Below are 27998 nucleotides of genomic sequence, written 5' to 3'. Positions count from 1 at the left end.
TAAGCTTGGAAGTCAACCTTTATTAATACTGTTTAAAAAAAACATTGAACACATTAATGTCTTTCCATACTTGTTTCAGTACTCCCATTAATACATGAAAAACAATGGTTAACATGTAAAAGAATGGTTAACATTTAGCATCTCAGAGTTTCTTTTCTCTCAGAACACCACTCCACAATGGTCCTAATGGTCATTCTGAAGCATAGAGATAAAAAACCCGACATAATAATGAGGTGTATATAATGTTGCTTGTTCCTCTAACTACTGTTTCATTGCTTGAGTGGGGTGATGTACTAATAAAAGCCATCAATCCAGTCAATGAAATGGAGGGCTTTCATCATTGTCAAAAAGCAGAACTTTTATATTACACTTGGGTGCCTTTTTAGTTTTATTTGTGCTATTGTACCAATAAAAACAAAGTAAATGTATGCACCTCTTAATCATCATCATCATCATCATCATCCTCCCGCTTTCAGCAGTGCTACAAGATATCAAAGGAATATAGTAACACAATGGTATTATAGTACATAATCGAATGAAGTACATTATACAAAGAGAGTAGAAAAATCTAAGTAGAAAAATCCTGAAAGGTACCGAGTGTAAAACATTTCTAATAGTGTTCCTCAACCTTTGTCTGTACCAAGGACTGGCATGCTGTACTTTTTCCTCCTTTGGGGACTGAATCGGTGTTGGTTCGTAGAAAAATCCCTCCGATTTCACCATGTTTTTAATAGCTTTTAGATAAAGTACAGTTGCACTAAGGAAGCAATATTCCATGACCTAGTGCCGGACTATAGACCACTGGGGTTGAGAAACGCTGTCGTATGAAGTTGCGTGAATAGTTTGTTTACATGCACAGTGTGTCAGTGGACACCTTTGTCGTATTCAAGTACCCTCCTCTAGGTCTGGGGGTTAATAAATTAGAGACGTGGTGAACTGCCCTGCAGTTGCAATGTGATTGTGGTCAAAAACAAAAAGGTAAACGATACAATGTATCAAATTAGTGTACAGTTTTGGGAATGTAAAAACTTGATGAGAGAACAATGACCCGACTTTGGTTGTTTGATTTGAGAGGTTCATGAGTCAAAAGGGATAAAAACAAACTAAAATAATGCCATATCTGAACTGCATTCAATGTGCACAATTACCAATATTAACTTAGGTAAACCTGGGTTCACCCTCAGATATTGACCAACAAAGTGTTTAAAAATGCCAGATCTCCTACGCTATGTATGATTTTCCATTTACTAATCAAAAAAATATACACATTTTACGCGTTCAGTCCATATCAAAAGTATCTCAGTGTCAACTTATGCTAATACGCTTATAGCTTCCGGCAACACTACCAAATGGGAGTCATGAAAATCGGTTTCTCAATGGGAATATGGACTAACTCACATGGGATAAAACCAGTGGTGTAAAGTCCTTATGTAAAAATACTTTAAAGTACTACTTAAGTTTTTTTTTTAGGGGTATCTGTACTTTACTTTACTGTTTATATTTTTGACAACTTTTACTTTTACTCCACTACATTCCTTATGAAAATAATGTACTTTTTACTTCATACATTTTCCCTGTCACCCAAAAGTACTAGTTACATTTTGAATGCTTAGCAGGACAGAAAAAATGGCCAATTCACACACTTATCAAGAGACCATCCCTGGTCATCCCTACTGTCTGATCTGGAGGACTGACTAAACTCAATTGCTTCTTTTGTAAATTATGTTGGAGTGTTGGACTGTGCCGCTGGCTAGCCGTAAAATAATAAAACAAGACAATCATCAAAAGTAAAACATTTACTTTTGATACTTAAGTATATTTAAAACCAAATACTTTTAGACTTTTACTCAAGTAGTATTTTACTGGATGACTTTCACTTTTACTTGAGTCATTTTCTATTAAGGTATCTTTACTTTTACACAAGTATGACTTCGTTACTTTTTTCACCACTGGCTAAAACTGAGTTTAACTAATTTGGACATCAGAGAAAAAAACATAATCAAGCCCTGTTGTGTGACCCCCTAAACAATTTGCCCTTATGAAATCTTTCAATGTACAAAAGAGAGATCTAAAAAGCTATATGTAAATATTCACAAAAGAGAGATGCAAAAAGCTCATCTAGATTGGTTTGACAGCAGGTTTGTCATACTAGAAAAAATCCAATCCTTGTGGTTGAAAGTAAATCGACTCAGTGATAACTAAAGCCACACAAAGGCCCAGTCTACTCTACTGTCACCTTGACACTTACCATCATCGGATACTCAGTAGTTGATAAACAAATTTCATCCATTGTAGTATTTTTCCTCCTATGACTAAATCTTTTGCTGTCCAGCAACAAACCATTACATCTCCTGCTAAATTCACCCCAACTCAAATAAATACTATGTTTATTTTTGGTTGAGGGAGCATCTTTGGCAGCGGGGACTATTGCTTTATTGGAGTGGGGTCCCTAAATCGCTTTCATGGTCTGTTGTTGGGGCACGGTGGGGGGCGCGAGGGAGGGGGGCAGGGGGGCCCTGGGGGGGTGCGGGAGGGGGGTGGCCCCGGGGGTAGCTGGCTGACGGGCGGTGCCCGCGGGGGCGAGCTGGTCTGTGCTGGCGGCGGTGTAGTGGGGCGGATCAGGGGACGGTAGTCTGGAGCAGGGGGGCTATGGGCCCGAGGAGGGGCCTTGGCTGCTGCCGCTGCCTCGTCTTTCACCCGGGTGAAGTTGATGCATCGACCCTGGGGGGAAAGAGACCCGTAACATCCGATTATATGGTGATCAATGTCCTAAAAGTCAGGAGGTATACAGAACCCCATTAAGCTACAGTAAAGACATAACTCAGATTACATTGCACCCCCACTCCCCTCCCCCACGTGGTCCAGCCCACCCTCACGTACAGTACACAGGTGTCTTACCCATCAGCCCCTGCTGTGACCTCTCCACCCTCTCCTCCCAGCCCAATGTCCTGTTCCAATGAAACTGTTCCAATGTTCTGTTACCAATGAAACTGTGGCCGCTTTCCAATAACCCCAAGTTGTTTATAGCACCATATGGAGAAAGAGAGAGAGCAATGTAGAGACAGAAGGGGGTGGGGGGGTTGCTGTGATTTGAGTCAATTCAAAGCAATACGTTCCTTTTGCAGCATAAACTTTTGCTCCCTATTCTGGTCCACCACAGCTACTTCCCTACATAGTGAGAACCCCTAACTTCGACCACAGTGGTGTCTTACAGTGCACTCTGGCGGTATATGGTCTCACTCAGATTTATGCCCTTAACAGACAGACATCCCAGTGGCCCCTTTTCCATTCCCCACGCAGCTAGGCAGACATGGACTTACTAGGTCATACTGTAGAGCCATTTAACATATGCAAACACACACACACACACCCTGAGTGGCTGCATTGGCAAGACATCAATGAAAACAACAGAGGACACATTCCATTCATCTTGACTTGTAAATGATATATGAGGGTAGAAAAAAATACAGAAATCCTCTGGTAAACAAACTCGGTCTCTGACATTCAATCAAGTCAATAACAGGATGAGAACATGAGAAGGGTCATGGATTCGAATCAAATATTCTTTCATTCTCAGTGCATACGTTCTCTGCAGACCCGTTGAGAGAGGCTCATTTTAGCAACCTTTCTGCGAGTTCATAACATTGAACCACTGTGGTCAAATCAAATCAAGCTTTATTTATACAGCCCATTTCAGACATGGAACACAAGCATTTCGCTAAACCCGCAAAAACATCTGCTAAAGATGTGTATGTGACCAATAAAATGTGATTTGATTTGAATGTACTTCACAGGACAAAATCAAATGAAAACAATAAATACAAACTGAAATATTTACTACACAACAAACATAAGAGGATAAAAACAAAATAATTACATTAAAACTGAACGAATAAAAGGCACCCTAAGGAAAAGCAAAAAAAATGTGTTTTAAGTTATCTTTTAAATATGTCCACGGGTTTGGCCCCCCTCAGGTTCTCTGGCAGGCTGTTCCTGAGGCTGGGGGCATAAGAACTAATGGATGCCTCTGTGCATCTTGGTCCTAGGCTTTAGGATAATTAAAAGGCCAGTGCCAGAGGACCTGAGGGACCTACTGGGTACATAACTTAAAAACATCTGACATGTATTGGGGTGTACAAGCGTGCATTGATTGAAAGACCAATAGAAGAATCTGGTGCGAGACTTTGAAACGGAACTTACAGTACAAAGGCAAAACAAAGATGCCCCTTCAAACCTCCCTCTTCTAACGTCTACCATTAAAACCCAGAGCTCATAAAACAGACTAGCCTGTGTTACGTCAGAATGGTTGTCATGTGCCCCCGCTGGTTGAGACGAATCGCGCGGTCATCTCTGCTCACTATTACATCAGGTCCTTCGCATTGCGAACACTCTGTCAGACGTTAAATCAAAGCCTCTAATGTAACCTCAGGAGGCGATCTGCTCGAACACATGATGTTCTATGTAGGAGCTCGCTGAGAAGTTGAGAGTATTTGGAGACATAGCTGTGGTCCTATGTAGCGGTGTGGAGCCAGCGAATTAAGACTAGGGCTGCACAAAGAGAGAGGGATATGACTAAACCAGACTATGCACAGATAATCATACCCTGTAGGACTGTGCTCACAGTACACAAGCGCACACACACTGCACTATACCACACTCAACCGAAACTAAGCAAACAAGGAGTGTGTCTGGGTGTCCTAAACCAGCACAGAGAATCCCACAGTAAAGCTGGGGAGGAAGTTAGAGAGAGGGAGGGAGGGAGGAAGAGAGGGAAGGAGGGGGGAAGGAGAGAGAGAGAGAGAGAGAAGAGGAACTCACACTCAAAGCCAAAGAAACTGCACAATATTAAGAAATACTATAGATGGAAGGAAAGTAGTGTAGAAATATACCAAAAAATAGTTAGGCAGCAACAAATTCAATCCCTTCTAGACAATTTCCTGGACAAAATGTTTCACTGTAATAGTGAAGGAGTAAACTTGGCAGTAGAAAACCTCACCATTCTCAGCTTCCCTATCAAATCCCAAAAAATTCAAGCAGTCAACCTGAGAAAATGAACAACAATGACATATGGTTTGATGAAGAATGCCTAAGAAATAAATTGAGAAACCTATCCAACCAAAAACATAGGGACCCAGAAAACCTGAGCCTACGCCGTCACTATTGTGAATCACTAAATACAGAAATACACGACGGGAAAACAGCACGTCAGAAATCTAACTACTTCTGGGAAAATTAGAAAACTCTAAACAAACAACAACATGAAGGATTATCCATCCAAAATGGAGATTTATGGATAAACCACTTCTCCAATGTTTTTGGCTCTATAACAACGAACAAACATGATCAAATACGAATCTTAGAATCATCTATTAAAGACAACCAGAATCCACTGGATTCTCCAATTACATTGAATGAACTACAGAACAAAATACAAACCCCCCAACCCAAATTACCCTGTGGGGTCGACGGTATCCAAAACTAAATGATAAAATATACAGACCACAAATTCCAATTGGCTATACTTAAACTCTTTAACATCATCTTCAGCTATGGCATCTTTCCCAATATTTGGAACCAAGGATCACCCGAATACACAAAAGTGGAGACAAATTTGATCCCAATAACTACTGGGGGATATGCATCAACAGCAACCTTGGGAAAATCCTCTGCATTATCAATAACAGTAGATTCGTACATTTCCTCAGCGAAAACAATGTACTGAGCAAATTTCAAATTGGATTTTTACCAAATGACCGTACGACAGACCACAGATTCACCCTGCACACCCTAATTGACATACAAACAAACCAAAACAAAGGCAAAGTCTTCTCATGCTTTGTTGATTTAAAAAAGTTTTCACCTCAATTTGGCATCAGGGTATGCTATACAAATTGATCGAAAGTGGTGTTGGGGTAAAAATATACAACAGTATAAAATACATGCAAACAAACAACAAGTGTGCAGTGAAAATTAGCAAAACACACATACATTTCTTTCCACAGGGCCGGGGGTGAGACAGGGATGCAGCTTAAGCCCCACCCTCTTCAACATATATATCAACAAATTGGCAAGGGCACTAGAATCATCTGCAGCACCCGGCCTCACCTTACTATAATCTGAAGTCAAATGTCTATTGATGATCTGGTGCTTCTGTCCCCAACCAAGGAGTGACTACAGCAGCCCCTAGATCTTCTGCACAGATTCTGATAGACCTAGATCTTCTGCACAGATTCTGTTAGACCTATATTTTCTGCACAGATTCTGTTAGACCTGGGGTCCGCTCACCAACCAAGAATACACAAAATGGGACAAACACCAAATTGAGACTCTGCATACAGAATTCTGCAAAAATATAAAATGTGTACGACGTAAAACAGCACATAATGCGTGCAGAGCAGAATTAGGCCGATACCCGCTAATTATCAAAATCCAGAAAATAACCGTTAAATTCTACAACCACCTAAAAGGAAGCGATTCCCAAACCTTCCATAACAAAGCCATCACCAACAAAGAAATTAACCTGGAGAGAAGCTGGTCCTGGGGCTCGATTCACAAACACAAACAGGCCCCACAGAGCCCCAGGACCGCAACACAATTAGACCCAACCAAATCACGAGAAAACAAAATGATAATTAGTTGACACATTGGAAAGAATGTACAAAAAAACTGAGCAAATTAGAAAGCAGAAAACCTGTCCACTGTGACTGACCCAAACTTAAGGAAGGCTTTGACTATGTACACTCAGTGAGCATAGCCTTGCTATTGAGAAAGGCCACCGTATTCAGACCTGGCTCTCAAGAGGAGACAGGCTATGGCACACTGCCCACAAAATGAGGTGGAAACTGAGATGCACTTCCTAACCTCCTGCCGAATGTATGACCATATTAGAGAGACACATATTTCTCTCAGATTACACAGACCTACAAACAATTCGAAAACAAGTCCATTTTCGATCAACTCCCATATCTATTAGGTGAAATACCACTGTTGTCATCACAGCAACAAGATCTGTGACCTGTTGTCACAAGAAAAGGGCAACCAGTGAAAAACAAACACCATTGTAAATACAACCTATATTTATGTTTATTTATTTTCCCTTGAACTCTTTGCACATCATTACAACACTGCATTTATACATAATATGACATTTGAAACGTCTTTATTCTTTTGGAACCTTTGTGAGTGCAATGTTTACTGTTCATTTTCTATTGTTTATTTCACTTTTGTTCATTATCTACTTCACTTGCTTTGGCAATGTAAACATATGTTTCCCATGCCAACAAAGCCTCATGAGTTGAAATTGAAAGAAAGAGAGAGCAACAGATGCCGCCTTTCTGTTTTTCAGTAGTCATGGAGTTAGATCAATAGCTACGTGAGTTGTATTCATAGGTTGCATAGACTAGGGGACATAGCAGGTCTATTGTAAACTGATGAAATCAAAGGAAACTGGGCTTGATAGATCAGCCTTTCTACTGTGGATACGAGGAGCATTCAGTCGTGTTTTATGGAATTGTACTGGAAAGGCTTTTAGCCAAGGCTTCTCTCAATAGTGCCATTCAGGATACAGGCGTCGTCATAGCAATCTGCGTGGTGATAAAATGCAACATAGCAACAGACTGAAATATGTCTGTCGGGAAACCAGATCTGACCTTGGCCAAATGGATCCAACGGAACACACAAGGCCTGTACATGTTCTGTGAACACCAATATGGCCTGTGTCTGTGAGAGAGTGAAAGAGCTGTGCTACCAACAAGCATGGCCCGTTCTCCTCAGGTAACACTTTACACAGGAAAGAAAAGAGCTCCTCTGCCTTGTATGTGTGTTCATTCCTCCCTGAAGGAAAAAATACATATTACACCAGTACAAGTAGGCCTGCCTCTGAATTTTTGTGCTTCTTCGTAACCGACCGCAAATTACTAGAGTAGGCGACGCCATTACACGGAGGGATGGAAACGATTCCGCTGGAGTAAGCATTGCGTCACGTAACCCTTTGCAGGTGGCGATTGTTAAAAGCTTTTCTGGGTCAAACCCTTTGAACAAAGTATCGACATCTTTTTGTCCGAGAGAAATCTGAAGGACGCTAATCATCATTGTTCCTCTTTGCGGTCGATTGCTGATTTCCCGTGTCGTTGTTGAGAGCTTATCTGGAAGTACAGTCATGTCTTCTCAGTTCCTATTTTTGGCCGAGAGAATATTCTTTAAATGTGGAATTCCACTTAAAAAGGGCTATTGAAGATTTTCTGCAAATAACGCATGATTTTAACTAGGACCTGGAGAGGTGCCATCTCAACAGGCTCGCTGCAGCTCTCAAAGGAAAGAGATCTATGGGAGATCTATGGGATACAGTCCCTCAGATAGTCCAGCCCTCCAAAGTGCATATCTAGAGCAAAACCAACTTCAATCCAAACTCCAATCTCCATTTTGATACAAAGGGTCAGCATTGCAAAGTTAAAACATGTGAAAGTAGAGATTTTAAAACATTAAGAGGAACTTCCTGGAGTGTGTCCACAGTCCTGGTTTATTTCCCTTTTATGGCTGATTTGAAGCAGGTGTTGGGTTCTGCCTGGTCATGAATCTTGGCACTGGTGAGGTGTCGGCCACTGCGGGGGCGTTTTTTGGGGATTGGACTGTCTAATGAGGGATTGGACTAAGGCTGGGCTCCCAGGGTTTTTTAAGGCTTTAGTACTCACATGTTCTCCTGGCTGAGGCCTCATGAGAGAGACCTGGTCGTAACCGCGGCGAAACAGGGCCCAAATGGCGTCCAGTTTACCCTGCCGACAAGAGACAGAGAAACAACTACAGTGAATACTGTCAAAAATAAATTCTAGCTAGCAAACTGGTAAGTGTTCTTGGCCAATATGTTCTTTCATACTACACAGTACCCTATTATAAAAGTAGCGGTAGTGAGGAAGAGAGTGTACATACTAGTCTTAGAAAGAAACGAAGAAAGGAAAGAGAAGATAAGTGTGTTTCTACCTGTATGGGAGTGTACCACTTCCTATCCGCGGCTGGCTTCCTGTTGTGGGCCTTCTTGGGCTTGGGCTCGTAAGGCTCAAACTCCTGCTCGGGCATTTTCACCACAGCGTTCTTGGGCATCTCCAGTTTAGCCCCCTCCTCCGTTGAACCCTTCCCTCCCCAGCGCACCTGTAGGAGTGGAACACAGCTTATATGACCTACAGTACCCACAGAAGGGGTTTTACATACTACACACGGGCAGTGATGTAGTCTATAATAAAGTTCCAACTTTGGTGTGTTTGTGAGGAAATATGGAGGATAAAGACTCTTGACAATTTCAATGTCAAAAGTGGATTATATCCAACTCGCCTCCATTCGTTTGATTCCTCCGACTCCTCTTCCTCCATAGTAGGATGCATCCACGGTGGGCCACTTCTTCTTGGGCATGCCATCTTCATCATCTGATTCCTGGCGGAGAGAAAAGATAGGAGACAGTAGATCTAGCTGGTCTTTCATAGTATAATAGATACAGTAGATCTAGCTGGTCTGTCATATTATAATAGAGATCTACTGTCTCTACTGTCTCTGTTCATGTGTTACGATATTATGCATCTTTCCCGTATTCTTGGCCACGATAGTAAGCGTCTACAAAAAGCTATTTATCTCACTTGCCTTGTATGAAAGCTTATTTCATTCACCAACAAAATAGCTTCACAGAAAGTAAAACAAGAATTCCGCCAAAAAGGAAATAGAATTGAAAGACTCCCAGTGAGAGAAAAATAGAGAATTAGTAAGCGCTTTAGGCCATTCATGCATCAGAGATCAATAGAATATAATGCCTCTGCTTCACGAACAGCTGTGTCACATCCATGGAAAATGTGACAAAGACTTATTATTTGTAATCAACTTCTGTGGCGAAATGCCCTGAAAAGGCCTCATGACTGCAATCCCTTAACATTTTGTCACTTACTCTTCGATTTTTCATCAGAATACTGTTGCTTTTTGAGCATAGACCCCACATATTGAGCCTGGACCCCACTGAGCTTGATGATGCGTTCCCTGGCTCACTAATAGGCCTGTGCTATGATTGAGACCCTGTGTGTGACTGAGTGTGTGTGTGTATAGTCTTTAATGCATGTGTATACTTTCAGAGATTTAAGGGCTGACTTACTGGCTCTGGAGGGGGTGGTGGAGGAGGCTCCTTGATCACCTTGACAGGAAGTTCAGGGGAGAAAGTCACATTAATATCAATTGTTGGGCACCAGCTATGTTTCCAGTGATTTTTCTTTTCGACATTTAGAACGTTTGCATAGAAAATAGATTAGACAATCGCCTGCTAGGGTGCGTATCCATTTAATAATCTTGTTTTGATAAAACAGCTGGATGTAATGACATGACACCAAAAAAACTATAGTGTCTAATAAAAATGTAGTGGCTGAAGTGTTTCATTATCCATTGAGGTAAATTGCGCATGAATCAATTGGCTACAGCCTGTGTCCCATCCCACCTATCTTGTTTCAGGTCTCAGGTAGCCCGAGAAAGCCAGCATGGATAGAATGCAATAACTGACTAATATTTGTCATATTATAATATTTCCCATGTGCCTGAATGTATCGCCGTGGCGAAAGTTGCACTCCTGTAGATCTGACATAATTGGATGGTGAAACTTGTATCAAGACAACCAGAAAAACAAGGAAAAACAATTCAGCTCTTCTTGAACATCAGGAAAAGTATCCTGCAAAGAAACATGATTTTTTATAGTTGAAAAATAGATTTAGCAGGCAGTTTAGATGTGGCAATCATCATTTATTGTCCAAATAAAGAATGTTCAACAAAAGGAAAACCACAGATGTATCATTGGATGAACTGCAAAACTGAAAGAAATTTGTTACAAACGTTTAAAGTAAAGTTTTCTGGTAAGTAAAAGCCCTTCCAAACAATAACAACATAATTGCCATTAGATTGAACCAGGTTACTTTGTTTACGGTAATTACATAAGTCATTCCAATGAAAATTATTCTGCTATAGGGTCTACTCTATACAGTATACAGATGTAGGACCTTAATTTGAGCCAGTTTGCTACAGCAGGAAAATAATCCTGCAGTAACAGGAAATTTGAATTATTATGTGGATTATAATGAATGGACATTTTTGTAGGGGTTGATACATTCGATATAAAAATCATGTCTGAAATTTCCAAGTGGAAATAACAAACTTCAGAAGCTTTTTCAAATCACAAATACACCACATGTTTTAAATGTCATACATTGCAGGAAAGTTCTCCTGCAACCGGGTGATCAAATTAAAATCCTACACCTGTAAAATAACACATGGCCAATTATCGGCATCATATTGAACCAACTTAATGGAGGGTTACACTAACCACAGTGCAGCAGAGGGGCCAGAACCACCACATGAACAGCACGGCCATTAACAGGAACAGAACCAGGAGGGTGATGAGAAGGATGGTGCCATCAAACTGCCAGGGAAGATAAAAGACAGAGTTAAGACAAGGTTACGACTAACATTAAGAGGAGGAGGAAGCAGAAATAAAAAAACAGAACACGATTCAGATAGAAGAAACAAACCAAAGATTCAATTCAAAATCATGGAAATTGGATAATTGTTTCCCAACATTAGACAATTTCTAGTAAGTTTTGAGTAGTAGTTGTAATGTGATTGGTAGAGCATACTTACACACTCTGTGGTGGTGATGTGTACAGAGCTAGTGATGAACGACAGGCCTTCATTCATGCTCACTTGTAGATAAACAACCCTGAAACACAAAAACAGACAAATTAGGCTAGTTAAGACCTGCTTGCCCAAGACCACTGAATGGCAAAAGGGCACAGTTGTCCAGTGCCAAGGTGCCACACAAAGAGTGCTTTGCGCCCAACAAACAAAACTATTAATGCGCAGACATGTTATTACATGTCTGAGACTAAGTAGGTCACTGGTATCAAAGTTGGTTGAACCCTTTTTCAGCCAAGAGAGTTTTTTTTAACCTTGCCAGATCAAAAACAGTTGATGCCCACATTTCTTCACATCTCCAAAAACTACTGCAAGTACCTTTCTCTTCTGGGTGCAAAACAATTATTCACATGTGACCTCAGGGAGCCTGGAAAACTTCTCAAACTTTGGTGATAAAATGCCTAATTTGGAATTCCCTGCATTTTCTAGGGTTGCAAAGCACGCAGACTGATCAACAGGATATGCGAACTAGGGCATTTGGACTGATAAGCATTATTTGGTTTGGCTGTCTGGAGTCCGTGCGTTAAATTCAGTGCCAGCAAAAGGCTGCGTAGACTCCACTCTTATCCCTGAAAGAAGTAACGATCAAGGGAAAAATATGGTCAGTTGGACTTGGGCCATGTTCACATTTTGTGGAGATATGAGTATGCGTGTGCATGTGTGTGAGGGGAGAATGATCCATTTGACCATGGGGTGCTAACTGCTAGATGACTCTACAGATTAAAAGAAGATGAAAGACGAGGAGAAAAAATTGTGAAAAACAATGGGAGAGAGGGTAGGAGGAGGGAAGTAGAGAAACTGGATGTTCAGGAATAAAATACCAGACAGAGAGGAAGACAGGAAGTGCCAGTCTTGGCTGTGTGGTGTCAGACATCTGTTAAACAAGCAGATGAAAGGGCAGGGTCTGCACAAGGCAGACGTTCTGCTGCTTTGATCAGAGCTGTTAGTGAGAGAGAGAGAGAGAGAGAGAGAGAGGTGGCAGGGTGAGGGTAGAGAAGAACGCTGGAGGTAGAGGGGAAAAGCAGGCAGGGGGAGGGGGTGAGGGCTGGAGGGTAGAGGAGAGAGTAAGGCAGGCAGGGGGAGGGGGTGAGGGCTGGAGGGGTAGAGGAGAGAGTAAGGCAGGCAGGGGGAGGGGATGAGGGCTGGAGGGGTAGAGGAGAGAGTAAGGCAGGCAGGGGGAGGGGGTGAGGGCTGGAGGGGTAGAGGAGAGAGTAAGGCAGGCAGGGGAAGGGGGTGAGGGCTGGAGGGGTAGAGGAGAGAGTAAGGCAGGAAGGGGGTGAGGGCTGGAGGGGTAGAGGAGAGAGTAAGGCAGGCAGGGGAATGGGGTGTGGGCTGGAGGGAGATGAGAGGAATAGAGGAGTGGAGAGTAACAGGGTTTTGAGTCTGGGGGAACACAAAGTGTGGGTGGGAGAGAGAGTTTGTGGGCTGGAAAGTACGTCATGTACTTTTATTTAATGTCTCCCTTAAACTGTCTCGTCCCAAGGTCAAAAGAGCCCTCAGAGCCTTAAGTCTTTTACCATTGCTGTCTAATTCCTCAATTTATGATCTGATCCAATAAGTTCTTAAAAATTGGGTTCTGAAGTGGTTTGTTGATGTTGGAGATTCTGAGGCCTACATTAGAAATGAGGCAGCCTGATGATGGATGTATCTGTTATTGGATTATGGAGCATACAGGAGGCTACTGAGGGGAGGAGGGCTCATAGTAATGGCTGGAATGGAGTAAATGGAATGGTATCAAACACATGGAAACCACATTCGATACCATTCCATTAATTCCGTTCCAGCCATGAGCCCTCCTCCACAATTAAGGTGCCACCAGCCACCTGTGATGGGGCAACCATAACACTGTCCTCATTATGAAAACACAGGGCTCTAACCAATGAGGCTCGACCTGAATGAACTCATTGGCCTATAGAGAGAAGAGAATAGAGGAGGAGTGGATTTTAGCCCTGACAGAGTCCATTAAGACACCCTAATGAATAGCAGGCTTCTTCTGGTAGTGTGTTTATGTGGGAGGGCTTGGGGGGTGATCGGCTAGAAATGCGAGGGAACACACACTCATCCTACAGTGCTTAAAATCAGTGATAGCTCTGACCATCTCAAAACGGATTAAAAAATTGTATTTTTTTTAAAAAGGTACTCACTGCCCAACTTCATTCATAACCGGTGCCGTACACAGCAGGAAGGTGTCTTCGATTTCCACAGGCTTCTTATCTATGGAGAGAGCCAAACACTCTGTTTACTTAAATACGTTTTGTTTCTTCAATCGTCTGTAGTTCTTCATGCATGTCACAGCTGGAAACACACATTGGTATGAAACACCTGGTTCAGCCTACAGTAGAAGAAGTGTAAATGGAAGCAGGTACTCACTAATGGTGAGGGTGTCGTTGAGTCTAAAGCTGCACAACACCTGCTCTATGTTCCTGGCGTGAAGGAAACCGTTTCCTCTCACCACTACCTGGAAGCTCTCTGGAAATAAGACACACCCTGAGTTTAGAAAAATACTATACATGTAATATGATCATAGGCTATCAGACTTTGCACAATTATGTTGGGTAGCATGCAAGAGTAACTAGACTGACTTGTCGACATCGGTTAAATAAAATACAGAAAACATCATGCTCGGGGTACACAGGTCTTATGGAGCTTTTTAGTCATTGATCAAATTGACTTCCATTTGGCAGGCCAGCATAAATTAAACATGGACATTCCATTTAGAGACCCTTTCATTACAAGATTCCCAATACACTTCCCTCCATTAACCCCAATGGGGATTCCTGCCTGTTGGGGTCATTTGAGTGATCAGGGTCCCATTCATTAGGTACCAAATGGCCAAAAAACCTACAGAATTTTCCAATAAGAAACACATTTTAGTTTTAGTAGATGCTCTTATCCAGAGCAACTAGGGTTAAGTGCCTTGCTCAAGGGCACATTTTTCACCAAGTCGGCTCAGGGATTCAAACCAGTGACCTTCGGTTATTGGCCCAACGCTCTTAACCGTGAGGCTACCTGCCGTTTTCCATTTCAAAATGTTTTTCTATGTTTTGCTACAGTGTGCCATAATGACTACGAGCCAGCTGAGCCCCAGTCAGAGGGAAGGGCACCAGCCTGGCCCCTTAATGAAATGAACACAGCACTTAGGCAATGACAGGGAACTAGCGCTGCTCTGCTTTGATCCTTTAGGGACCCCACCTCCTGCACAAACACTGGAGGGCTCTGCAGCTAGGATCTCAATACAGGACTTCTTGATGATCTGGAGAAGGAGAAAATGATTGAGTTGACAAGGTTAAATATGCTAAAGGTGACTCATATCTTGTGAAGATTCTGTATCGAAATAAGAGACAGGTTCTTCACATTTGTGACACTCAGTAGCTATAGGCTACATTTACAACAGTCTATTTTGACCTTTCAACTTTATTTGATATTTCTCTGAAGGTACTGTATGTTTCGTGAAACAGGTCTAAGTCTCTCCTTCCTGGCCAGTGTGTATTTACCGAGTCGATCACTCCTCGTAGGGCTACGAATCCGCCCATCACAGGAAACACATGCTCGATGGTGTCTGCTATGGTGGCCAGCTACAGGGAGATAGAGAGAACAGGTTTAATTTACACAGACCCAGTGCTTCCTCCTGGCTCCTGTCTCAGGAACCAGAGACACACACATCATGACCCATTCACCTTCGGTAAAGAGTGAAGTGAAGTGAACACTTGATTTGAGACAAAATAACCATATAATTATATTGTATGGTGATTGTACCTTCATCTCTCTCTACATGCATGACCAGGTTAGGGGGGATAACAGTACAATGATAGGGACACTACGTACAATCCTGATGAACAATGGACATTGGACAGAGGCCTAAACAACCTTGATGAAGGGAAAAGTGCAGTATGTTATATCCATTTAGTGAAAGTCAATCTGGGTGGTAGAACGATGCATACAAAATCCAGTTAAAACACTGCATGACTCTGAAGCTCGCTTCCTTAGCTAATATGGTAATCGTTTGCATGCAAGTCAAAACGCCCAATTTCATTACCGCTCAGCCTGGCGTATAAGTAGCCCTGTAAACCTCACAAGCAAACTCGGGTTCAAGATGTGTAGGTCGATGCAATTATGGGATACATAGTCTACAAATGGGTTACTAAATGTAAATAGCACATATTGTAATCATTGTTGTGAAATAATATTGAGTGCGTCGTATTACTAGATGTAATTACAGTATATAATTTCCTGTAAACAACAGGTTCCTAAATGTGTTTAGACAGAGGAGTAGGACATGCATGTTTTACTGCAAACTAAACCCTTGCCTGTGTCTCGTTAAAGTCCTTTACTCCAACACAGTACACCATAGCTCCTAGAGACCGACTTCTCTCTGCCTGTTTTGTGGGGGGGAAACCAAGAATCAGCACCAGAGAACATTGTTTTAACATTGTCTTTCCTTTACATCAACAGGAAGGTGAATGTTATATCAATCCAATTTGCCTACCTCCTGTTGTGCAGTGACGAGTTGGTGTTCGTTCAGCTCCCCATCAGTCAAGGCAATGATAACACTTGCTGTCCCTGTAACGGAGAGGTCAATCAATTGTATGACCTCAACATTGCCAAGTATAGAGTGCTCTTTCCTGTCTAACCCTAGTGACAGATGCCATTGGAAGCTCACCAAAGTTTTCATGGTGTATCTGCTCATTTGCCTGAAAGGAGAAGACAATGTTAGTCTTCTCATTATGTTAAATTTAAAAAAAAAAAATGTTAAACAGGTGTATAACATGATAAAGTAAGACCATGTCAGGAGCAGATAAATACCCTTTCCAAGCCCAGATGCATGAAGGTGTCTCCACCAGGTATCTCTTTTCTCAGCACATTCAACCCTTTTCTTATCTCCACCCTGACAAACAACACAAATACCACGTTATCATTTTTGTTGTTGTCTTGGTCTGATGTCTAAATGTCATTACTGAGTAAAATAGTCATCACCACTTCTATTCCCCATACAAGAAAAACAGATGCATCCCAAAATGCACCCTATAAACTGAATAAAGTGGCATTTGGGATGCATTTAACCAATATTTTCAGTGTACCTGTGTTCTGTCAGTTTCATGAGAGTGGTTCCTCTGGATGAGAAGACAATGAAGGACATTCTCAACATTGGGCTGTAAAACAACACAGCACACAAACAACGGTCAGATACTATGGTGGTCCTGAACCGTTCAACAATTCCTTTTGTCAAGCCTCAAAGAGGCCATACTATGTTAGAACTCAACACATAAACAAACAAACTAAAAATCGGGACCACACAATGGACACACTCTCCAAATTATTGATTTCATGTATTTATTGTGACATGCAAGGACGTATCCCTAGGATGAAAAAAATCTCACATGGAAACATGTCCATGCATTCAAGCATAAATCACTGAATTCTCTGTGGTTAGTTCTATCCTATTGATGGTTTATGGGCCATGTTCACAAGGACTTTGGACCCAATTTGGTGCATTCATATGTTGTTTTTGAGACTATTGTGAAGGGGGAAAAACAATACCACCCAATCGGAGGAAGCTTACTAGCTATTGACGTTAAGGGAATAGCTAGCTGACATCGCTGTGCACTCTGGTCATGTATGTCTTTGTCCTCCAGATTGAAGCTCTCGAGCTGCCATTATGTTCATGACACATGCCATTACCGCGGTTGGTTGGTAAGTGAATGAGCACATGGACAGTCTGTGCTACATTGGGGAAATCATTTTTTTTTTGCTGGGGGAGGGGGTTATGTGTTGTCGAGTGCTGCTTCTCTTAAAGCTTGTTGGATGGATCCTGCAACTACAGGCCAAGCAGCAATGAAGATACTTTTCCTATGAATAAATAAATTATTTGACAGAATTCCCATGCTGATGGCGATGAAGGGCTATTTTCCAGCATGCGTGTTGTTTATTTCTCTGGCTGACGCCGCAGAGTCTGGCTTTCGCCCACCCTCACATGAGAGATCGCTATCACCTCCAGCTCGTGGCCTCAGCCAATCGGACAGTCCCGATTCAACTCACCTCTGTGCAGGAACTAGCCATGCTGCCTCTTCAGGCCCTGATTGACAACAAAATATCTTTGTGATGTTCACTTACCTGATAAACTTTTCAGCTAGATGCTCCACAAAGGAGTAGATTTCTATCCAGTGGTGTTTGACACTGCCAGATCTTATAAAGAAAGAAAACAGAGGAATAGTTATATCCTACAACCTAACCTTGTTTAAACCCACGTGACACATTTCCTAAATGTTTATCCAACATCTCCTAGTACAGGAAATGTTTGTACTATTGTGACATATAAAGTCAACACAAAATCCTAACAGAGGTTATCAGTAAGCTGATTGGCCAAACAATATGTCATGGAAAACACAAGCCATTTGAACATTAGCAGAAGAATCTCTATTGACACAAACTAACCCCATTTATTAGGGAAAAGGAGGAAAGTGAGTTAGGACACATCTGAGGACCAAGTAATAGTCCCTATAAAATAGTCCCTATGAAAGCTGAATGCTCTCCACAGAGAAGAGCTTCATTTCCTCTTAGTTCGGGACGGAAGGGACCTGGCTGGGGGTTGTGGTGGTGACTCGTTACTGAAGAATACTACACACGGGAAATGATCTAATTTATTGAACTGAACCAAACCGCTGTTAGCGGATGGATGGAGCAGTAGCCTGAAATGCGACAATGCTGCTGACGAAGCCTCACATGGATGTCTGATGTAATAGTTACAATCTGGGCACCAGACATAACATGAACATGTTTTCCCAGTTTAGACTCCGCACTGGTTTTCTTGGTGTATATTTGTGTCGTTAATGTGTAGGATAAACAGGCATGACATACTGTGCAGCTCGGGTTGAGTATATTCTTTAGGAGCCTTACAAACATTGCATTCAACAGAGTCAAAGCACCTTGTGAGGACAATACTTGTCAAAGTAAACAAACCTCAACCAAATAGAACTTGTGGAGGAGGCCGGCGAGCGTCCCACTTGGATGTTCAACAAATGTTCTGAATAAACAGTGTTCATCTGAAGGGGCTTGAACACACACAGTCGGACTGCTCTGACCCGAGGGAAGAGCCAATCTGTCAGGCATGCAGTTCCTTTCATTACTACGGGGGAAATATGACACCTCAAAATGGCTTCTTTCATGTACAGTACAGCCATATAGGGAGTGTTTCAGTGATTTTCTAAGAGGAGTGAAGCTAAGGACTCCCCACCTTGGAGATGTTTGATTTTTTTTGCATCACAATGGATATTATTTGTGTTGGACAAGAATGTTTTCTGAGGTACCAGGCAGTCGTGGGATGGGAGTCTAGCTTGCAGTTTTCTCACCTGTATAAACAGCATTAGGAAAGGAAGTGGGCTATTGTCTTGTGAGATCCTGGAAGAAAATGTTGTGGTACTTTTTCTTTGATACAATATTAATAGACTGAGTCAAACCATCACAGTTCAAAAGTTTTGGATGTTGTTATTGCAAGCTTCAACAGCTTTGTTGAATGACTGAGCTCTTGATGACAGGAGTTTGAGATTATATCATATCAAAAAGAGTGCACGTTTCCTTTGTCTAGTGTTATATAATTGATAAATCCTCTGACTATACGTACATGGTAAACGGCACATGTCGGGCCATATGAAACTAATTTTGAAACTGATGGAACCCCATAGCCAAGAGAGAGAGTGAGCGGGGTAACATTCGGATGACTGGGATAATTAAAACCACGTGTTGGCTCTTTAATGTCTCTGCTGCTGGGGGAAGCAGAAAAGATCCACCATGGATCTCCAACCACAAGTCCATTTTTTTTGTCCTTCAGCCCACACAGCCCAAATAGATCAGGATTGGTGAGGGCTGTGCTCTAACCAACCCACTGAAATCTGTCCTGGGGAATAACAGACCAACGAGCACAACAGACAAATGACATAAGACCAATGACAGGCTATGGCCTCAAGGCCATAAACAACCTCTATTTAGTTTACTACAGCGTTTGATCGGACGGCTGTAGCTGTATTGTTTCCAAACACCTTTGGACACTCAGGATTGTGCTAGATGTCTGAGAGGGAGAGAATTTGTTATTTTAAACAAGAAAGCCCAGAGTCATTTATATATAAATATATATTTTTTTTTAATCAAGCCTTTCTTTCCGCTGACTGTGTGAAAACTCATCACTACAATGAGCAAAATGAAGTGAGTGAGGGAGAGAAAGAGACAGACAGAGAGAGTGTGCATTCGGTCTAGGCCAGGGATGTCAGAAAACATGCGGGGGAAAAGGCTCTGTCAGACCCAGGTGTTCAGTAAACGGCTATGCTCTCACGCTTCTAAGTGTTGAGAGGAAAATACAACACCATGAAGCTGTAGGGTCCCTTTCCAGTTGGGCCTGCTGCATGTTAAGAACCACCCCAGTCTGCGAAGCAATAATCTTACTCCAATTTAACTGACTATGCACACAGATTTGTACGGAGAGGCCATTAACCTACTTTTAGCTTGAGGCCTACTTGCTGTGTCTAGGCTTCCAACTGCAATCTTTCTTTACTCTCACTCCCTTTTGGATTTTTTTTCTTTTTTTCTCTCTTTCTTCTTCTCACCCTCTTTCTCTGGGTGCAATATTATTTTCTCTAAATAGACTTACATAGAAATGTGAGTTATCCATCTGCCATTCTCGTTGAAAGCAAGTCTAAGAAGCGGTAGATCTGTTCTATGTGCATTAATTCTATGGCTCCCGTTCTTAGGTTTTGCATCTTTTACTTGCGGCTTTGTACAATACAAAAATACAATACTTAGGCTTATGGAAAATATATTTCACAGCGGTTTAGATGGTACAATGATTCTCTACACCAGGGATCATCATCTTGATTCAGCCGCGGGCCAATTATTTTCTTGAGGGGAAGGTCAGGGGTTCGGGAACATAATTACAAATAATTTGTAAACGGCAAATTGACCAAACGGACACAAGATTGAACTAAAACAGAATAATTTCAAACCTTGCTGACATTTGTATATGATCACTTACTGTATATCTGTCTATTACACGTGGGAATACTTTGGAACAGATTTCCAAAATGAAAATCATTTGGAGCTGATTTGCTGGCATGTTTACAGTCTTTTATGTCCAACAATAAAATAATAATTAAAAAAAACTTGGGGGCCAAATAAAATCACCCGCTGGCCAATTTTGGCCCGCGGGCCACCAGTTGGGTAACCCTGCTCTATACTATACTTGCTTGTTTTGTCACATAAACTGAAATTAGGTTATCTTTTAGAATTTTAGCAACCAGGAAATGGCGGCACGATTTTTTCATAGTGCATCACCTTTAACAAGGCATTTATTCCTGCAAAACACACATGCCAAAGGCTTCTTCTGATGCGTTATGGAGGCCAGAGCAGCACCATGGTCCAGGAGAGAGAAAAACAACACATTCCACAGTGAGAAAGTCTTGACATGTTTACATTATTTATAGACTCCAGATGTAGTTCGGGTTGGCTTGGATTTTAAAAATGATCACAACTTAACGCCCAACTTCATTGTTGGCCTGTGGAAAAAAAACATTTAGCAATGATTAACATTCTTGTGAAGAATGACGTAGACTTGAAAAGGAAGAACAAATGGCTGCTACATGCAGCTTCTATTGGGAAAACACAGGTGCCAAATATAATTGTTTCCTATTGTCCCATAGCTTGATCAGAAAACAATTATATCAAGGCCAAGCGGGTCAAGACACACAGTATGGCTGTAGGAATCTGCTAGGGCATCAGAGCTTCTAGCATTATTATCTTGTCTTCTAAACAGTGAATGTTCTGTTGGCCAGTTTTTACGTCCTACAAGAGGTAAATACAGGTGGCAGTAGCTAGGTTTCCTTCCGAATGGCGACAGATTTTCACGCAAATATTCCGCAAAATCTGCATTAAGAAAATATGCGAATTTCCCCACCAGCTTCCACTAAACAGACTTGTTGCGAGTAAAACTCTGTGCGTGATGACGAATTGCACACAAAATGTACCTTTTCACTTAAGTGTTCAAGGACCGAATAAAAATCAAATGTTCAATGTGTTTCCATAGCTTTTTCAACTCTACCTATAGTTATGTCACAAATACTGTTGCGTTAAATAGCAAATGTACCCGAAACTTCCTGTTTCCATCACAGCTGATGTGATTATTTTTTATACAGTATGACTTTACTCACATAAAAACTGTGGATGGAAATGTGTTTTTGTTGTTGTTGTTCTTTAACCTTTAACTATGCAAGTCCGTTAAGAACAAATTCGTATTTACAATGACGGCCTACCAGAAGGCAAAGGCCTCATGTGGGGATGGAGACCTGGGAGAAAAAATATATATTTTTAAATACAATATAAATATAGGACAAAACACACATCACGTCAAGAGAGACAACACTACATAAAGAGAGACCTAAGACAACATCATAGCAAGGCAGCAAGAAGGTAGCGACAACAATACATCACGCAAAGCAGCCACAACTGTCAGTAACAGTGTCCATTATTGAGTCTTTGAATGAAGAGATGGAGATAAAACTGCCCAGTTTGAGTGTTTGTTGCAGGCTGCAGCGAACTGGTTACAGATAAGCAAGTAAGGGCAAGGAAGTGATGTCAGCAGACCAATAGTAAAACTAGGGTGTTTTCCCATAACATCTGATGAGCATTAGCCACAGTGGTAGGGAGTGAGTTTTGATGATTTTTATTATGCAGAACATTTGGCATCAGTACTGGTCTGCAGTGATAGAAACATGCCCTAAAACAATACATTTAGTTGTGTTCCATATAAAACAGCAGGATAGGGCCTACCAGTCTGATTAAGCTCAAAGTCATACCCATAGAGATCTTATTAAATGACTAATTATATGGTCATACTTCAGTAGGCCTATAGCACACCACAACATAGGGATAGCTTTAGCTTGGTTCTCTTTGATCCACTACCCATTTGGACCTTAACAGTAATGATTCATGATATCCACATGGTCCGTTTTCCTTTATTCGGTGACCACTTGGCTGAGGGAGATTTTTCCATAAACTAAGTCGTGAAATTTACAGGATTTATATTCAAAGAAACTCGAGACCAAAGTGTTGACTCCAGCCACTCCAGTGTTCTGCGCATGTGACAAATAAAATTTGATTTGATTTGTATCCTAGTTGTAGCCCTATGCAGTGTGACAAGAGCCAGACCCGGAGGAAAAACTCCCGGTCCTATGGGATGCAACTAAGGCCCAGAGTTGTTCCTGTTCAGGTCTGGTCAGGAACCCAATGACCAAGTTAAAGTACAAAGGGCAATGCCCTTAATCTACATCTCAATCAGAATATGGTCTGTGCTAGTGTTGTCACGATACAAGTGTTGCAATACTATGACACCAGATTCTTCTTGGCAAAAAAGAAAACATGAAGCAGAGTCAACTTTATGGTCCATTAAAACATACTTTTGCAAAATAGGGTGTGCTATAGCTTGCAAAAAAAACAAATGTGACTCTGGGTGACAACACAAGACAGTTTTTTCCACCAACACTAGGACTTGAGTCTGCTTCATGTTTTGTTTCCTTTGCTTCCTTACTTCCTAGTATTGCGATACTGGTGTTGTAAAAACACTTGCCTGTGCATCTCATAAACAGCTCAGGCCTGAGGGATGAGGGGATGTCACTAACGAGCATCCGGTTGTTTGAAGTTAGGAACTTTGCTTAGTAGCACCAACATCCTTATCATCAGGGCCACACAAGTTTGCACACATAGAAATCTATCAACATTGAATAATACATCTTCTACGAGTTGTGTTACCAGATGAGAACTTATCTAAAATATGTCCAAATTAGATCAGATATATTACATAAGGTCAGAGAACTGGCAATGTGGTGCCAGGACAACAACCTATCCCTCAATGTGAGCAAGACAAAGGAGCTGATCGTGGACTACAGGAAATGGTGGGCCGAACAGGCTAGAGACCGACCGATTAATCGGAATGACCCGATTTCAAGTTTTCATAACAATCGGAAATCTGTATTTTTGGACACCGATTTGGCCGATTTGACCTTTATTTAACTAGGCAAAATCACATTCTTATTTTCAATGACGACCTAGGAACGGTGGGTTAACTGCCTTGTTCAGGGGCAGAATGACAAATTTTTACCTTGTCAGCTCGGGGATTCAATCTTGCAAGGTTACAGTTAACTCGTCCAACGCTCTAACCACCTGATTACATTGCACTCCACGAGGAGCCTGTCTGTTACGCGAATGCAGTAAGAAGCCAAGGTAAGTTGCTAGCTAGCATTAAACTTATCGTTTAAAAACAATCAATCAATCATAATCACTAGTTAACTACACATGATTGATGATATTACTAGTTTATCTAGAGTGTCTTGCATTTCTTATGATCGATGTGGTGTGTATTCGCGAAAAAGGACTGTCTTGCTCCAATGTGGACCTAACCATAAACATCAATTCCTTATATATTTTTTTACCTGCATATTTACTTAATATTGCCTGCTAACCTGGCTCGTTGAGAACTCTGTGAAGACTATTTCTTCCTAACAAAGACAGCCAACTTCGCCAAACGGGGGATGATTTAACAAAAGTGCATTTGCGAAAAAAGCACAATCATTGCACTGTACCTAACCATAAAAATCAATGCCTTTCTTAAAATCAATACACAGGAGTATATATTTTTAAACCTGCATATTTTGCTAAAAGAAATCCAGGTTAGCAGGCAATATTAACCAGGTGAAATTGTGTCAGTTCTCTTGCGTTCATTGCACGCAGTCAGTGTATATGCAACAGTTTTGGCCGGCTAATTTGCCAGAATTTTACGTAATTGTCACGTTCTGACCTTAGTTCCTTTGTTATGTCTTTGTTTTAGTATGGTCAGGGCGAGAGTTGGGGTGGGTAGTCTATGTTATTTTTTCTATGTTGTGTTTCTGTGTTTGGCCTGGTATGGTTCTCAATCAGAGGCAGGTGTCATTCGTTGTCTCTGCTTGAGAATCATACTTAGGTAGCCTTTTCCCACCTGTGTTTTGTGGGTGTTTTTTTCTATCTAGTGTTTTCTGCACCTTTCAGGACTGTTTCGGTTTTCGTTTATTTCACGTTGTTATTTTGTATTTTCAGTGTTCAGTCAATAAACATCATGAACACATACCACGCTGTGCATTGGTCCGACATTTCTTACTCCTCGTCAGAGGAGGACGAAGAATTCCGGTACAGTAATTATGACATAACATTGAAGGTTGTGCAATGTAACAGGAATATTTAGACTTATGGATGCCACCCGTTAGATAAAATACGGAACGGTTCCGTATTTCACTGAAAGAATAAACGTCTTGTTTTCGAGATGATAGTTTCTGGATTCGACCATATTAATGACCTAAGGCTCATATTTCTGTGTGTTATTATGTTATAATTAAGTCTATGATTTGATAGAGCAGTCTGACTGAGCGATGGTAGGCACCAGCAGGCTCGTAAGCATTCATTCAAACAGCACTTTCGTGCGTTTTGCCAACAGCTCGTCGCTGTGCTTCAAGAATTGAGCTGTTTATGACTTCAAGCCTATCAACTCCCGAGATTAGGCTGGTGTAACCGATGTGAAATGGCTAGTTAGTTAGCGGGGTGCGCGCTAATAGCTTTTCAAACATCACTCGCTCTGAGACTTGGAGTGGTTGTTCCCCTTGCTTTGCAAGGGCTGCGGCTTTTGTGGAACGATAAACGGTAAAGCTGCTTCGAGGGTGGCTGTTGTCAATGTGTTCCTGGTTCGAGCACAAGTATGGGCGAGGAGAGAGACAGAAGCTATACTGTTACACTGGCAATACTAAAGTGCCTATAAAAACATCCAATAGTCAAAGGTATATGAAATACAAATCGTATAGAGAGGATTTGTCCTATAATTCCTATAATAACTACAACCTGCAACGTCTTACCTGTGAATATTGAAAACTCCTGTTAAAAGGAACCACCAGCTTTCATATGTTCTCATGTTCTGAGCAAGGAACTTAAATGTTAGCTTTTTTACATGGCACATATTGCACTTTTACTTTCTTCTCCAACACTTTGTTTTTGCATTATTTAAACCAAATTGAACATGTTTCATTTTATTTTAGGCTAAATTGATTTTATTGATGTATTATATTAAGTTAAAATAAGTGTTCATTCAGTATTGTTGTAATTTTCATTATTACAAATATATATATTTTTTTAAATCGGCTGATTAATCGTTATCGGCTTTTTTGGTCCTCCAATAATCGGTATCGGCGTTGAAAAATCATAATCGGTCGACCTCTAGAACAGGCCCCCATTAACATCGACTGGGCTGTAGTGGAGCGGGTCGAGAGTTTCAAGTTCCTTGGTGTCCACATCACCAACAACCTATCATGGTCCAAACACACCAAGACAGTCGTGAAGAGGACACGACAAAACCTATTCCTCCTCAGGAGACTAAAAAGATTTGGCATGGGTCCCCAGATCCTCAAAAAGTTCTACAGCTGCACCATCGAGAGCATCCTGACTGGTTGCATCACTGCCTGGTATGGCAACTGCTCGGCATCTGACCGTAAGGCGCTACAGAGGGTAGTGCGTACGGCCCAGTACATCACTGGGGTCAGGTTTCCTGCCATCCAGGACCTATATAATAGGCAGTGTCAGAGGAAAGCCCATAAAAGTGTCAGAGACTCCAGTCACACAAGTCATAGACTGTTTCTCTTCTACCGCACAGCAAGCGGTACTGGACTGCCAAGTCTAGGACCAAAAGGCTCATTAACAGATTCTACCCCCAAGCCATAAGACTGCTGAACAATTAATCAAATGGCCAATGGACTATTTACATTGACCCCCCCCATTGACTATTTACATTGACTGTTGGTTAAGGGCTTGTAAGTAAGCATTTCATGGTATTTGGCGCATGTGATTTGACATTCTGACTCCAAATTGACACAATACATTATATACAGTTCATTTCTATTGGGCACAAAATATTCTGAAACACAACCAAAACAAACAGCAAATGCATCCAACAAATGTGTAGACTCACGCGCTTGATGTAGTCATTGCGTGCTATGGAACCAAATACTTAACTTTTTACTACTTTAATACACATATAACTGAATTTGTCCCAATACTATTGGTTCCCTAAAATGTACAAAAAGTGCTGTAATTTCACCCGATATGGATGAAAATACCCTTAATTGAAAGCTGATAGTCTGCACTTTAACCCCATAGTTAGTCATTGTATCATTTAAAATCCAAAGTGATGGAGTAGAGAGCCAAAACAACAAAAAACGTGTCACTGTCCTAAACATTTTGGAGCTCACTGTACACTATTGTCTGTTTAGTAATGACTTAATACCGTGTAACGAGCGAGGCTTGGCATCTCAATAAAACGGCTCCCTGGGTTTATTATGCAGTATAATAATAAATATGCCATTTAGACAGTTACTTACTTGTCAAGCACAAAATACAAGTCAAAAGCCCCCTGACATGTACTTTCCTCCCCTTCTTCTTCTACTTCTTGCTCAGGTTCAGCATTTACAGATGCTAAAGTAAACATTAAAAATCCAAGGAAAAGTAGGGCAAGAGACACTTTTCTCCAAAACCTCGCCATCTTTCCCCCGCCAAAAACGCAAAATACTCCAATACCTCAATGGAACTAAGTCAATGCTGTCTCAAATCCACAAAGTCTTGAAATGACTTATCTAGGCAGAGATGCATAACCGCCAAAAAGACAGTCAAGGCTGCGCCATAGAAAACCGATGCTCTTAGTTTCCAAACAATACAGACCGTGTTGGTGAAGGCGAATATACCATACCAAAACTTGCAGCACTTTATTATCCTTTGAAAACGTAGAAAATAATTTGTTCAGAGATTTTACTCTCCGATATCATCGTGTCATATTCGCATGATAAAACAATCGTGGAGTATTTGAGTAACAAATCTAAAATGTTTCAACGTGTTAGAATATATGTGGATAATTCACAAAAAGACAAGTTTCCTGTGAAAATTGTCAAAATAATGTTGGTTAAAAAAGCTAAATGGAGACGTGCAATGTTAAGAACTGGGAGCTCGGGAACAAACATGGCAGAAATGAACGAGGTTTCATATTTCTGCCTAGAGAAAAAAAACGAAAAAAGGTCGAGATTTCATCTTGCACCTCCCTCTCAAGAAGCTAACTTTGGAGAAACATATGCCTGCCTATAAAACAAGGAAGAAATGATGAGCTACAGCATCCACTGACATCTTAACACCAAAATCCCATCTGTCCAGAATGTTATTGTAGGCTAATAGAGTACCACAGTATGAGTCATTAT

At 41.3% G+C, this 27998-nt stretch overlaps 1 protein-coding gene across 1 annotated transcript; it reads right to left on the bottom strand.

Annotated features, from left to right (window-relative positions):
- LOC135505088 (anthrax toxin receptor 1-like) lies at positions 1-27980 on the bottom strand. Its single transcript, XM_064924163.1, has 18 exons — positions 27135-27980; positions 17818-17889; positions 16785-16856; positions 16510-16591; positions 16367-16397; positions 16193-16266; positions 16014-16082; positions 15201-15281; positions 14899-14959; positions 14077-14175; positions 13851-13920; positions 11653-11731; positions 11339-11434; positions 10127-10165; positions 9325-9423; positions 8977-9144; positions 8691-8771; positions 1-2721 (listed from the first exon to the last, which is right to left on the bottom strand). Exons 1-18 carry the CDS (start codon positions 27293-27295, stop codon positions 2461-2463), a joined length of 1695 nt encoding a protein of 564 aa, XP_064780235.1. The 5' UTR covers positions 27296-27980; the 3' UTR covers positions 1-2460.
- Positions 27981-27998: the final 18 nt, after the last annotated feature.

This window comes from Oncorhynchus masou, chromosome 18 (genome assembly GCF_036934945.1).
Source record: "Oncorhynchus masou masou isolate Uvic2021 chromosome 18, UVic_Omas_1.1, whole genome shotgun sequence".
Classification (NCBI taxonomy): domain Eukaryota; kingdom Metazoa; phylum Chordata; class Actinopteri; order Salmoniformes; family Salmonidae; genus Oncorhynchus; species Oncorhynchus masou.
Note: the sequence above shows the minus strand (reverse complement) of the source record. Positions and strands in the feature narration are given on the sequence as shown.